We start from the raw sequence: 14,061 nt of genomic DNA, 5'->3' as shown, positions 1-14,061 counted from the left end.
AGCAGAGAAGGGGAATAAAGTCCTTGTGACCTCTGTAAGGTTTATAAATGTATTCCTAGCTTTGTTTAAGAGAAACTAAATCAGAATTTTCAAATGTGTATAGCTCAAATATGTTCACTGTGCAAAATCAATCTTCAGTATTATATTGGGCTGGATGCACTAAGCGCAATGCATCCAGACACTTACTGTATCAGGTACATACCAACATATGTACTTAGAAATACAATTACATTTGCAAATGACAGCTCTCCCAGTAAGAGCTGTCCTTTGCGATAGAAGGACTTCTGGGTTTAGGACTTGGGAGCCCTTCTGTGCATGTGCAAAGTGATGCTCGCGCAGCAGGGGGTGCTTGAAGGGATCCGACTGGATCCCTCTCAGGGGGAAATGCGAATAGAAGCCCATAGGCTTATTGGGTAACATCGCATAAAGATGGCGCACCAGGACCAAGGAAATATATTGAATTCCGGAGCTTGGTACATATGGAAATGTGTCCAAAACTCCGAAAACTGGATATTTCAAGTTTTGGATACATTTTCGGCCTTAGGACATCTTAACTAAAAAAAAAGTTGTGTCAGACTAGATACAATATTATATTATTATATTAAATTAGGTGCTGTTTATATTATCTTTCTGTAAACATTTCTTGTACCATTCTAAAGCATATTTGAAGAAACAATGGCCCTCATTCCGAGTTGATCGGTCGCAAGGCGAATTTAGCAGAGTTACACACGCTAAGCCGCCGCCTACTGGGAGTGAATCTTAGCTTCTTAAAATTGCGACCGATGTATTCGCAATATTGCGATTACTAACTACTTAGCAGTTTCAGAGTAGCTCCAGACTTACTCTGCCTGTGCGATCAGTTCAGTGCTTGTCGTTCCTGGTTGACGTCACAAACACACCCAGCGTTCGCCCAGGCACTCCCACCGTTTCTCCGGCCACTCCTGCGTTTTTTCCGGAAACGGTAGCGTTTTCAGCCACACGCCCCTGAAACGCCGTGTTTCCGCCCAGTAACACCCATTTCCTGTCAATCACATTACGATCGCCGGAGCGAAGAAAAAGCCGTGAGTAAAAATACTTTCTTCATAGTAAAGTTACTTGGCGCAGTCGCAGTGCGAACTTTGCGCATGCGTACTAAGCGGATTTTCACTGCGATGCGATGAAAAAGAACGAGCGAACAACTCGGAATGAGGGCCAATACACGGATAGACATTTTCTTAGCTTCAGTATCCTCCTACAAATCTTTATCTCCTTTTCAAAATCTCTGTATGTAAATCAGATATGGCTGGCATACACAGACCTCAGAGGAGCATTCTGGTATGCTTGGGGATTCTTTAACATATAGAGAGTAAAGGCTTTCTCCGCCGATAAGGACAATGTTTTTATTGGCACTTATTAAAAATCCATTACTACCACATTTATCAATAAAATATTACTAGGGAAACTGTTTCGGTTGCATAGAAAAAGAAAGTGTAAAAAATCAATCCGAAAAAAACAAACTTTAATAATTAAAAAAATGCGTTATCTGAACAATAAATATTTTATTGCAGATTTGTAGCAGTAATAGTAGTAGACACATACAACAGGTGGGTGAGGGTAGTCTTAGGTACACTTGACATAGTGGGTAGGGGTAGAAAAAGCACATGTCAGGTATATGGAGGTAGTAGTAGAAAAGACACAGATGACAGATAGGAATTAGTATCAGTATTAGGAACACAGATGATGCTGTAGGTAGCAGTAGTAGCAGGGACACAGATGACAGCTGGGGTGGTGGAAGTAGTAGTAGTGGGGAGTGGGTAGTAGGGACACAGATGACAGATTAGTAAGAGTTAGTAGGGACACAGCACAGAGGGAGAGACGGGGTAGTATACTGTGGGCAGTCAATTCCTGCAGGCAGCTCTCCTGGAAGCAAGGTTATGCTGTCAGACTGAGCTCAGTGCAGGCACCTACTGTATGTGGTGGCAGCTGCAGGGAGTAAACCAGCTTCTCACTCCCAGGCCCCCTCTGCAGGTTCTTTCATCTTGAATCATTGTCGGACTGGGGCATGAAGGGCCCACCGGGGGGATGTAGTAGTATGGGCCCATGTTTAGGGATGCTGCCAGCCTCCAGAGGGGGGTGGCCAGCCAACTCAGGGGCTTAGCTAACCATTTTAGAGTGCATGGGGCCCCTTTATAAAAATATTCCATGCATTATAATTAAAATACGTCCTGTGCAGTGTAATGTAACATGCATGATGTATAATTAGTCTGGAACCTGAGCCCTAGAGGAGGGGTTGGGACTTCAGGCAGTGGGGCCCAACCGGGAGTTTGTCCTGTACCCCTGTGGGCCAGTCTGACCCTGTCTTGAATGAACTACTGGGCTCCAAGGGAGTCTGGTGCAGACAATTCCATGTCTGTCACCCCACCCACATACCCTGCTGCCTAGTCTCTTAGGGGCCTATTTATCCACATCCTCGGATGCAGATGTCATGTGATAAAATCGCCCAAACTCGCACTGCGATAATTGATTACATTGCAGGGATGTATCAATTATCGCATGCAGGAACAGAGCTTGCGGTCAAGCTCTGTCCCTGCGATGACACTTCGCAGCATCATCAGGGTACTTTTTGTAAAAAATACCCCGATGTCCCGCTACGCATGCGTCGCCCCCGCCCACATCACTGCTACCGCTCGGTCGCCCCCCGTCGCAACTACCCCCATGCGCCGCAGACTACCCCCAGCAGGTCAATATACTTACCAGTCCAGGGAGCCCCCCGGTGCTGTAAAGTGCGCTGCAGCTTTGCAACGTCACTTTACTGCACCGGGGTCACACTGCAGCATATGGTGAACCCGGCGCCCGGCAGCGCTCAGCGGAGCAGTGGACTCCAGCTCCCTGGACAGGTGAGTGTGTTTTTTTTTAAAAACTTTTTACACTTTGATCAGCTTGTGTGTCCATCGGACACACATAGCTGATCACTGGAGCTGGGTCCCGCTCAGCTTTCTTTGCCAGGGGCAGAGAAAGCTGAGCAAATGCCTGCCTATCGCAGTGCTGCCCTGCGCCTGAGCTGGCGAGATTATCACAGGGCACACTGCGGTATTTTTTCATATTTTTTATTTTAGTAAATTTGGCCACATAACATTTCCCATTATAAGTATGGGGAATGCGATGTGGATTACTTAAAAAAAAAAGCGAATTAAAGGGTTTGGAATAGTTTTTCATGAAAACTGCTCCGAATGCCCTTTAATACATTCAGATGATACTAAAATAATGTGAAAAGGGTGTGAAAACGCCCTTTTTCACATTATTTTGTAAAAATAATGTAAATAAATAGACCTCTATATGAGAAGAGGCTAGGACAATGTTTGTTACACTCTGAGGGGTAGATGTAAGAAGTGTCGGTGTGGCGGAGAAATTATATCAGAGCACATTATGTGCTACATGACAGGGCGCCGTAGTGCGCTGATGTGCGGAGCAATGTATGAATGGTCAGTGGGACTGACTGTTCCGACGCCTGCAGCTATGGATTATGACAGCTGCAGGTGTCGTTGCCTCATCACCACAGCAGGTGGCTGCTGGCTCCGGGCTGCACTGGAGATCTTGCGATCATGCCCAGTGGACCCGGCTGGGAGGAGAGACACAGCGCATCGGCAGTAAGCTGATGCACTAAGCTGATGCACTGTGCGCTCTGGAGGGGATCAAGCAAACGACATGTTAGCACCTCTTTCGGGGTAGCTTTCTGCATTGCCTCGGTAAAGAGGTGAAGCAGGAAAGCCACCATTATACATCTCCCTTCAAGTATGTTGATAAAAAAATCTTTAAATATCAATAAGTGTGCTCTATTTTATGAGAAAATTCTGAGAATATTATGAATGAAACCTGACTTGTTGTGACAATACCTGCCCTCAAATTGTTTGCTCTTACATGTATTTGAGTAACTATTTCTTCTTCCTTAAATTGTGAGTTGGAAGAAGGCAATGTTACACAGAGCTTGGAAGAAGTTACATGTATTACGTATATATTGTTCTCTGGACTTTGCATTGCCAATATGTATGCTTCCTGCAGAGGAGTTAGCAGTGTGGTCCGGAGATGCATCTACAAGCCCACCAGAGAGGACTTTGCTGTGAAGATTATTGACATTACTGGTGATCACTTGACACAACAGGAAATTGAGGAGCTTCGAGACGCTACTATTAAAGAGATTGACATCTTAAAGAAGGTTTCTGGACATCCGAATGTCAGTGAGTAACATTTTCCCTGCTTTAATGATGTTAAAATAATTTGTGCACAAAAAAACCCAATAACAATAAAAATACAATGCAACAGCTACTGTACATTTACTAATTTGTGGCACTGCCTTTTCTATCGTAGGATTATATTCACAAATATACATTAACTATTGTCAAAAGCTGTGGGAAAATGAGGTTCTACAGTGCAGTGCTACCCATACAATCAACAACCATCCTGTTGGTTAAATATCCTTAGACCACCTTCTCCCATAGCAGAAATCTTACATTTTTAGTGATCTTTTCCGTCATTTATACTATTTCCTCTATTCCACCACCTTGTACTTGTTATGATGTGCAACCAGATAGATAGATAGATAGATAGATAGATAGATAGATAGATAGATAGATAGATAGATAGATAGAGACATACAGTAATATATATATACTGTATATATATATATATATATATATATATACATATATACTGTATATATATATATATATATATATATATATATATATATTGTGTATATATATTTATATATATACGGTGTGAATGTTCGTGGTGACTGAGGCCACGGACCATAGACCCCCTCACCACAGAAGCAGGCGGCACTCCACGGATTTGGTAGTGAAAAAAATGTTATGAAGCAAACTACATGACAAGTCCACAAGTATATATATATATGTACATATCTACACACACTATATATATATATACATATATATATATATAAATATATATATGTATGAAGAACAATAGATGCGGGGGCGCCCAGGTAATACTAGGACAATGCACTACCAATGCACGTGGTGATATAAATACTTTTTAATTTAATTTATATTAAAAATTAAACATTTTAAAAATTGAAATTGACACTCCTCTAAAAACGAGTGGCAGTATGATATGTGCATGGAAAACACATAAATAGTGAAATTTAAATAAGTGGAGTAAAGGGCGCCTTCTAGTGTCTAAATTTTTTTTTATATGGTGTATATCCAGTGTGAGTAGGAAATGGACACTACTTATTTGGAATATGAATTTTCCTTCGGTCGTGAGACCAATATTGGAGCATAAAAAAGATAAAAGAAATATAACATAGCGCGTACAGTTTTCATGCAATTTTCATACCATTGTTCAACATAAAACCAGTTGTATATAAAAAAAACCTTATGAGAATAAGCAAATCCCATAATGTAAAATCCACAGCCAGGGATAATTAAAAGGTTTTTCACAAATTTTTAATACAACACATAAAAACAAATGGTAAAAATGCAAGTGTACAGAATAAAAAGTAAATCAAGCTTATCTATCCATATAGGAAAACGGGTACATCTAGCTTTCCATAGGTATCCATAGAAATGGTAACAATGCAAACGTACAAGAAATAAATATTAAAAGGATTAAAAGGCGTATCTGCCCATATAAGAGGTACAGCAGTAACCGGGAAATATGCTTACTGACTGTCCCATCGGTGACACCCCTGTTTGTCTGCCCTTTTCCCCTCATGAACTTTTCCTTAACCCTTACTTAGTATATCATCTACTCCATTGCCTACAATGGCACCTAACTCTTGCTTTCTGTCTCACTGATGCTTATTTCAGTGCCGTCTCTGCTGATGCAGAAATGTTTATATACTATGTAACTGTGCTGCATTGTCTTGTACTGTAAGTCGCTGTTTTCTAGATTTGCGCATTTGTTTATGTACTTTGTTAGGTGGTACCATATAAATGATAGTAATAATAATATAGTGCAGTATACTATAATCTGCCCTGTGGAGACAGTCAGACAGTCCACGTAGAATTGTGCAGCCAGAGTCCAGTGTACTTGGAGGCCAGAGGGGGCTTGGAAATCGACATTCTTACCTGCAAGAGGCAGAGAGAACCCTATAACGCTGAGACTTATTTGAAAAGTTGGGGCAGCAACGCCATCTATGAATATACCTGCAAGAAGCATGCAAAACTTTGAGACTGTGTGCAGACTAGCTGCACAGTATAGAGAGGGGCCAAATAGTGAGATATTGTCCTTAATGAAGGCTAAGTTGTTTGTTATTTTTTGTTTAATTTGTGCTGATGACAGTAAAGCATTGTTTTCATTTATGTAAACCTGGAACGCTGTGTATGGACTTCTATTATGCACCTAGACACTGCACCACTGACCATTCTACTGAGCTAACTACCCCCAGATTGCCACTATATATATTAGTACATTTACACCTTCCAGAGCTTGCTGCATATGGGCACTTTGCAATTCCATAGAATTCTGGGGGCCTTTCTGTGTGTGGGTCTACAGCAGATATCTCCAAAAGAGGGAAAGAGATGGGAAAGAGAGAGAAATGGGGAAGAGATAGAGAGAGATGAGGAAGAGAGAGAGAGAGAGAGAGAGAGAGAGTGATGGGGAACAGAGAGAGATGAGGAAGAGAGCGATGAGGAAAAGAGAAATATGAGGAAGAGTGGCGGGTAAGCTAGAGATGGGGAAAAGAGAGATGGAGAGGAAAGAGAGTGATGGGGAAGAGAGAGAGTTATTGAAGAAAAAAAGAGAGATGGAGATGAGAGATAGAGAGTGATGGAGAGTAGAGAGAAAGCGATGTGGAAGAGTGAGAAGCTGAAGAGAGAGTGAAGGGGAAGAGAGGGAGATGGAAAAGCGAGAGAGATATTGGGAAGAGAGAGAAAGAAAGCGCGAGAGAGAGAGAGAGAGATGGGAACAGGAGAGGCAGAGATGGGGCAGAGAGAGAGATTGGAAAGAGAAAGAGACAGAGGGATAGGGAAAAGAAAAAAAGAGAGAGAGAGAGAAATATGGGTGAGAGAGAGAGAGCGAAAGAAACAAAATCAAAATAAAACAGACAACTAGAGACAGCTAATAGTACACGATAACGTCGATAATGGTGCTCAACACCACTGTGACAGGACACAGCTCCAAATGTCCAGTCCTAGCTGTGACTAGATTCTAGTTCCACAACAAGTCAAGAGTTCAACTTAGAAATCTCCTGCGATGATGTCACTCACAGACCCCGACCTTCCTGTGACATACTGTCTGAGCAGCCAACAGGAATGCCCAGCAAATCATGACACAGAGGCAGTGCACAGCTGTGTGCCTCGTGACACTAAAGCCCCCTTCCCAACTCCTCACTCCAAGTGCTGGGACTTTGATCAACTGAGTTCTAGGGGTTAGAAAATAAAACAAAACATATTAATTATTTGCTGTGGGTGGCCTCCTGCATGTTTAAGTGTTATGTTAGGTAGCTCCCCTTGCGGACAACAGCAGCATCAGAGGCCTGCCCTCCCATGGTAGAGGGCTGGCCTCTGATGCTCTATTTGTAATTGATAGGGGGCCCCACAAGTTTGTTGCCCAGGGCCCAACAGATCTTAATCCAGCCCTGCTGATTTCATTCTTTATCTGCTTTTTTGTAGTCACAGAATTTATTTATAGTCATTCATATGTTCTGTTTAATAAATGTACCAGATGTATTATATAAAACACATTTAAAAGGTATCATGAAATTTATTTATGTTTTATTTTTTTCAATATAAGTAATTTTATAATCCATGCCCTATTAGCATTAATATGTTCCTATAGAGAACATGACGATTTCCAGTACAGTACATATAAATGTAAACGCTATTAACATGTGCTTCTGTTTTTATTAATTACAGTCCAGCTGAAGGACAGCTATGAGTCCAGCACATTCTTCTTTTTAGTCTTTGACCTGTAAGTACTGTGCAGTGTGTTGTTTGTTACAAAATGCTGATTATTATTATCATTAATTTTCTCTATCGTCCTAGTGGATGCTGGGGTTCCTGAAAGGACCATGGGGAATAGCGGCTCCGCAGGAGACAGGGCACAAAAAGTAAAGCTTTATGATCAGGTGGTGTGTACTGGCTCCTCCCCCTATGACCCTCCTCCAAGCCTCAGTTAGATTTTTGTGCCCGGCCGAGAAGGGTGCAATCTAGGTGGCTCTCCTAAAGAGCTGCTTAGAAAAGTTTAGCTTAGGTTTTTTATTTTACAGTGAGTCCTGCTGGCAACAGGATCACTGCAACGAGGGACTTAGGGGAGAAGAAGTGAACTCACCTGCGTGCAGGATGGATTGGCTTCTTGGCTACTGGACATTAGCTCCAGAGGGACGATCACAGGTACAGCCTGGATGGTCACCGGAGCCTCGCCGCCGGCCCCCTTGCAGATGCTGAAACGAGAAGAGGTCCAGAATCGGCGGCAGAAGACTCCTCAGTCTTCTTAAGGTAGCGCACAGCACTGCAGCTGTGCGCCATTTTCCTCTCAGCACACTTCACACGGCAGTCACTGAGGGTGCAGGGCGCTGGGAGGGGGGCGCCCTGGGAGGCAAATGAAAACCTTTTTTGGCTAAAAATACCTCACATATAGCCTCCGGGGGCTATATGGAGATATTTAACCCCTGCCAGAATCCACTAAAGAGCGGGAGACGAGCCCGCCGAAAAAGGGGCGGGGCCTATCTCCTCAGCACACAGCGCCATTTTCCTCACACAGCTCCGCTGGTCAGGAAGGCTCCCAGGCTCTCCCCTGCACTGCACTACAGAAACAGGGTAAAAAAGAGAGGGGGGGCAAAATTGTGGCAAAACTATATTATTAAAGCAGCTATACAGGGAGCACTTATTATAAGGCTATCCCTGTCATATATAGCGCTTTTGGTGTGTGCTGGCAAACTCTCCCTCTGTCTCCCCAAAGGGCTAGTGGGGTCCTGTCTTCGTTAAGAGCATTCCCTGTGTGTCTGCTGTGTGTCGGTACGTGTGTGTCGACATGTATGAGGACGATATTGGTGTGGAGGCGGAGCAATTGCCAAATATGGGGATGTCACCTCCTAGGGGGTCGACACCAGAATGGATGCCTTTATTTATGGAATTACGGGATAGTGTCAACACGCTAAAGCAGTCGTTTGATGACATGAGACGGCCGGACAATCAATTAGTGCCTGTCCAGGCGCCTCAAACACCGTCAGGGGCTGTAAAACGCCCTTTGCCTCAGTCGGTCGACACAGACCCAGACACAGGCACTGATTCCAGTGGCGACGGTGACGAATCAACCGTATTTTCTAGTAGGGCCACACGTTATATGATTTTGGCAATGAAGGAGGCGTTACATATTGCTGATACTACAGGTACCACAAAACAGGGTATCATGTGGGGTGTGAAAAAACTACCTATAGTTTTTCCTGAATCAGATGAATTAAATGAGGTGTGTGATGAAGCGTGGGTTGCCCCCGATAAAAAAATGCTAATTTCAAAGAAGTTATTGGCTTTATACCCTTTCCCGCCAGAGGTTAGGGCGCGCTGGGAAACACCTCCTAGGGTGGACAAGGCGCTCACACGCTTATCAAAACAAGTGGCGTTACCCTCTCCTGAGACGGCCGCACTTAAAGATCCAGCAGATAGGAGGATGGAAAATATCCAAAAAAGTATATACACACATACAGGTGTTATACTACGACCAGCTATAGCGACAGCCTGGATGTGCAGTGCTGGAGTAGCTTGGTCAGAGTCCCTGATTGAAAATATTGATACCCTGGATAGGGACAATGTTTTACTGTCTTTAGAGCAAATAAAGGATGCATTTCTTTATATGCGTGATGCACAGAGGGATATCTGCACACTGGCATCACGGGTAAGTGCTATGTCCATTTCGGCCAGAAGAAGTTTATGGACGCGACAGTGGTCAGGCGATGCGGACTCAAAACGGCATATGGAAGTTTTGCCGTATAAAGGGGAGGAGTTATTTGGTGTCGGTCTATCGGATTTGGTGGCCACGGCTACAGCCGGGAAATCCACCTTTTTACCTCAAGTCACTCCCCAACAGAAAAAGACACCGACTTTTCAACCGCAGCCCTTTCGTTCCTTTAAAAACAAGAGAGCAAAGGGATATTCATATCTGCCACGAGGCAGAGGAAGGGGGAAGAGACAGCAACAGGCAGCTCCTTCCCAGGAACAGAAGCCCTCCCCCGCTTCTACAAAAGCCTCAGCATGACGCTGGGGTTTCTCAAGCGGACTCGGGGGCGGTGGGGGGTCGTCTCAAGAATTTCAGCGCGCAGTGGGCTCACTCGCAGGTAGATCCCTGGATCCTGCAGATAATATCTCAGGGGTACAGGTTGGAACTAGAGACGGATCCACCTCGCCGTTTCCTGAAGTCTGCTTTACCAACGTCCCCCTCCGACAGGGTGACGGTCTTGGAAGCCATTCACAAGCTGTACTCTCAGCAGGTGATAGTCAAGGTACCCCTTTTACAACAAGGAAAGGGGTATTATTCCACTCTATTTGTGGTACCGAAGCCGGATGGCTCGGTAAGACCTATTCTAAATCTGAAATCCTTGAACCTGTACATAAAGAAGTTCAAGTTCAAGATGGAGTCACTCAGAGCAGTGATAGCGAACCTGGAAGAAGGGGACTTTATGGTATCCTTGGACATCAAGGATGCGTATCTCCACGTTCCAATTTACCCCTCACACCAGGGGTACCTCAGGTTCGTCGTACAGAACTGTCACTATCAGTTTCAGACGCTGCCGTTCGGATTGTCCACGGCACCTCGGGTCTTTACCAAGGTAATGGCCGAGATGATGATTCTTCTTCGAAGAAAAGGCGTATTAATTATCCCATACTTGGACGATCTCCTAATAAGGGCAAGGTCCAGAGAACAGCTAGAGATGGGATTAGCACTGTCTCAAGAAGTGCTAAAACAGCACGGGTGGATTCTGAATATTCCAAAATCCTAGTTAATTCCGACAACACGTCTGCTGTTCCTAGGGATGATTCTGGACACGGTTCAGAAAAAGGTTTTTCTCCCGGCGGAAAAAGCCAAGGAGTTATCCGAGCTTGTCAGGAACCTCCTAAAACCAGGAAAGGTGTCTGTACATCAATGCACAAGAGTCCTGGGAAAAATGGTGGCTTCTTACGAAGCAATTCCATTCGGCAGATTCCACGCAAGAATTTTCCAGAGGGATCTGTTGGACAAATGGTCAGGGTCGCATCTTCAGATGCACCAGCGGATAACCCTGTCTCCAAGGACAAGGGTATCTCTTCTGTGGTGGTTGCAGAGTGCTCATCTATTGGAGGGCCGCAGATTCGGCATACAGGATTGGATCCTGGTGACCACGGACGCCAGCCTGAGAGGCTGGGGAGCAGTCACACAAGGAAGAAACTTCCAGGGCGTGTGGTCGAGCCTGGAAACGTCTCTTCACATAAACATTCTGGAACTAAGAGCAATCTACAATGCTCTAAGCCAGGCAGAACCTCTGCTTCAAGGAAAACCGGTGTTGATCCAGTCGGACAACATCACGGCAGTCGCCCATGTGAACAGACAGGGCGGCACAAGAAGCAGGAGTGCAATGGCAGAAGCTGCAAGGATTCTTCGCTGGGCAGAGAATCATGTGATAGCACTGTCAGCAGTGTTCATCCCGGGAGTGGACAACTGGGAAGCAGACTTCCTCAGCAGACACGACCTTCACCCGGGAGAGTGGGGACTTCATCCAGAAGTTTTCCACATGCTGGTAACCCGTTGGGAAAGACCAATGGTGGACATGATGGCGTCTCGCCTCAACAAAAAACTGGACAGGTATTGCGCCAGGTCAAGAGATCCGCAGGCAATAGCTGTGGACGCGCTGGTAACGCCTTGGGTGTACCAGTCGGTGTATGTGTTTCCTCCTCTGCCTCTCATACCAAAAGTATTGAGAATTATACGGCAAAGAGGCGTAAGAACGATACTAGTGGTTCCGGATTGGCCAAGAAGGACTTGGTACCCGGAACTTCAAGAGATGATCACGGAAGATCCGTGGCCTCTACCTCTGAGAAGGGACTTGCTTCAGCAGGGTCCCTGTCTGTTTCAAGACTTACCGCGGCTGCGTTTGACGGCATGGCGGTTGAACGCCGGATCCTAAAGGAAAAAGGCATGCCGGAAGAAGTCATTCCTACTTTGATTAAAGCAAGGAAGGAAGTAACCGCGCAACATTATCACCGCATTTGGCGAAAATATGTTGCGTGGTGCGAGGATCGGAGTGCTCCGACGGAGGAATTTCAACTGGGTCGATTCCTACATTTCCTGCAATCAGGATTGTCTATGGGTCTCAAATTGGGATCTATTAAGGTTCAAATTTCGGCCCTGTCGATTTTCTTCCAAAAAGAATTGGCTTCAGTTCCTGAAGTCCAGACTTTTGTTAAGGGAGTGCTGCATATACAGCCCCCTGTGGTGCCTCCAGTGGCACCGTGGGATCTCAATGTTGTTTTGGACTTTCTCAAATCTCATTGGTTTGAACCACTAAAAACTGTGGATTTGAAATATCTCACATGGAAAGTGACCATGCTACTAGCCCTGGCTTCGGCCAGGAGAGTGTCAGAACTGGCAACTTTATCTTACAAAAGCCCATATCTGATTTTCCATTCGGACAGGGCAGAACTGCGGACTCGTCCGCATTTTCTCCCTAAGGTGGTGTCAGCATTTCATCTGAACCAACCTATTGTAGTGCCTGCGGCTACAAGCGACTTGGAGGACTCCAAGTTGTTGGACGTTGTCAGAGCTTTAAAAATATACATTTCAAGGACAGCTGGAGTCAGGAAATCTGACTCGCTGTTTATACTATATGCTCCCAACAAGTTGGGCGCTCCTGCGTCTAAGCAGACTATTGCTCGCTGGATTTGTAGTACGATTCAGCTTGCACATTCTGTGGCAGGCCTGCCACAGCCAAAATCGGTAAAAGCCCACTCCACAAGGAAGGTGGGTTCTTCTTGGGCGGCTGCCCGAGGGGTCTCGGCATTACAACTCTGCCGAGCGGCTACGTGGTCGGGGGAGAACACGTTTGTAAAATTCTACAAATTTGATACCCTGGCTAAGGAGGACCTGGAGTTCTCTCATTCGGTGCTGCAGAGTCATCCGCACTCTCCCGCCCGTTTGGGAGCTTTGGTATAATCCCCATGGTCCTTTCAGGAACCCCAGCATCCACTAGGACGATAGAGAAAATAAGAATTTACTTACCGATAATTCTATTTCTCGGAGTCCGTAGTGGATGCTGGGCGCCCATCCCAAGTGCGGATTAACTGCATTACTTGTACATAGTTACAAAAATCGGGTTATTATTGTTGTGAGCCATCTTTTCAGAGGCTCCGCTGTTATCATACTGTTAACTGGGTTTAGATCACAGGTTGTACGGTGTGATTGGTGTGGCTGGTATGAGTCTTACCCGGGATTCATAAATCCTTCCTTATTGTGTACGCTCGTCCGGGCACAGTACCTAACTGAGGCTTGGAGGAGGGTCATAGGGGGAGGAGCCAGTACACACCACCTGATCATAAAGCTTTACTTTTTGTGCCCTGTCTCCTGCGGAGCCGCTATTCCCCATGGTCCTTTCAGGAACCCCAGCATCCACTACGGACTCCGAGAAATAGAATTATCGGTAAGTAAATTCTTATTATTTCTAAAGTCCAACACATTCCTGCAGCATTATGTGAATGATGAAAATGGTAAAAATACACAAAACAAATTAATAAAGACTCTTGTCTTACCCTGTAATAACAAAGGGGCTGATTCAATTAGGTTTGAGGGAGCTCATCCTGCAAGTTAGTGTGACTTACGGTAGCTCAGAGCTCGCAAGTTTGTGTTTGCTGCATACAGAAATCCACAAGACCATGATGTTACAATGGCAATTCGCCCCCTTTACAATTATTTGGGGTGAGATTCATAGGGTCGACAGTGTCTAGGTCAACCACTATTGGTCGACAGTGACTAAGTCGACACACAAAATAGGTCGACACAATTATTATGTCGACATGAGCAAGGTCAACATGGAACCCTGCTCGTTCCGTTATCGCTGCGCTCGGCACAGGTTACCGTTCCCAATTGTAGTCCATG

General features: G+C 45.0%; 1 protein-coding gene across 3 annotated transcripts in view; it reads left to right on the top strand.

The window, feature by feature from the left end:
- PHKG1 (phosphorylase kinase catalytic subunit gamma 1) overlaps positions 1-14,061 on the top strand; it is a 138,949-nt gene that overhangs the window by 68,570 nt on the left and 56,318 nt on the right. For all 3 annotated transcript variants that reach the window (XM_063953772.1, XM_063953773.1, XM_063953774.1), the window contains exons 3-4: positions 4,039-4,214; positions 7,857-7,911. In XM_063953772.1, coding sequence (XP_063809842.1) covers positions 4,039-4,214; positions 7,857-7,911 — 231 coding nt within the window. The remainder of the gene's footprint in view (positions 1-4,038; positions 4,215-7,856; positions 7,912-14,061) is intronic.

The sequence above is a fragment of the Pseudophryne corroboree genome, chromosome 2 (assembly GCF_028390025.1).
Source record: "Pseudophryne corroboree isolate aPseCor3 chromosome 2, aPseCor3.hap2, whole genome shotgun sequence".
In the NCBI taxonomy this organism is placed as follows: Eukaryota; Metazoa; Chordata; class Amphibia; order Anura; family Myobatrachidae; genus Pseudophryne; species Pseudophryne corroboree.
Note: the sequence above shows the minus strand (reverse complement) of the source record. Positions and strands in the feature narration are given on the sequence as shown.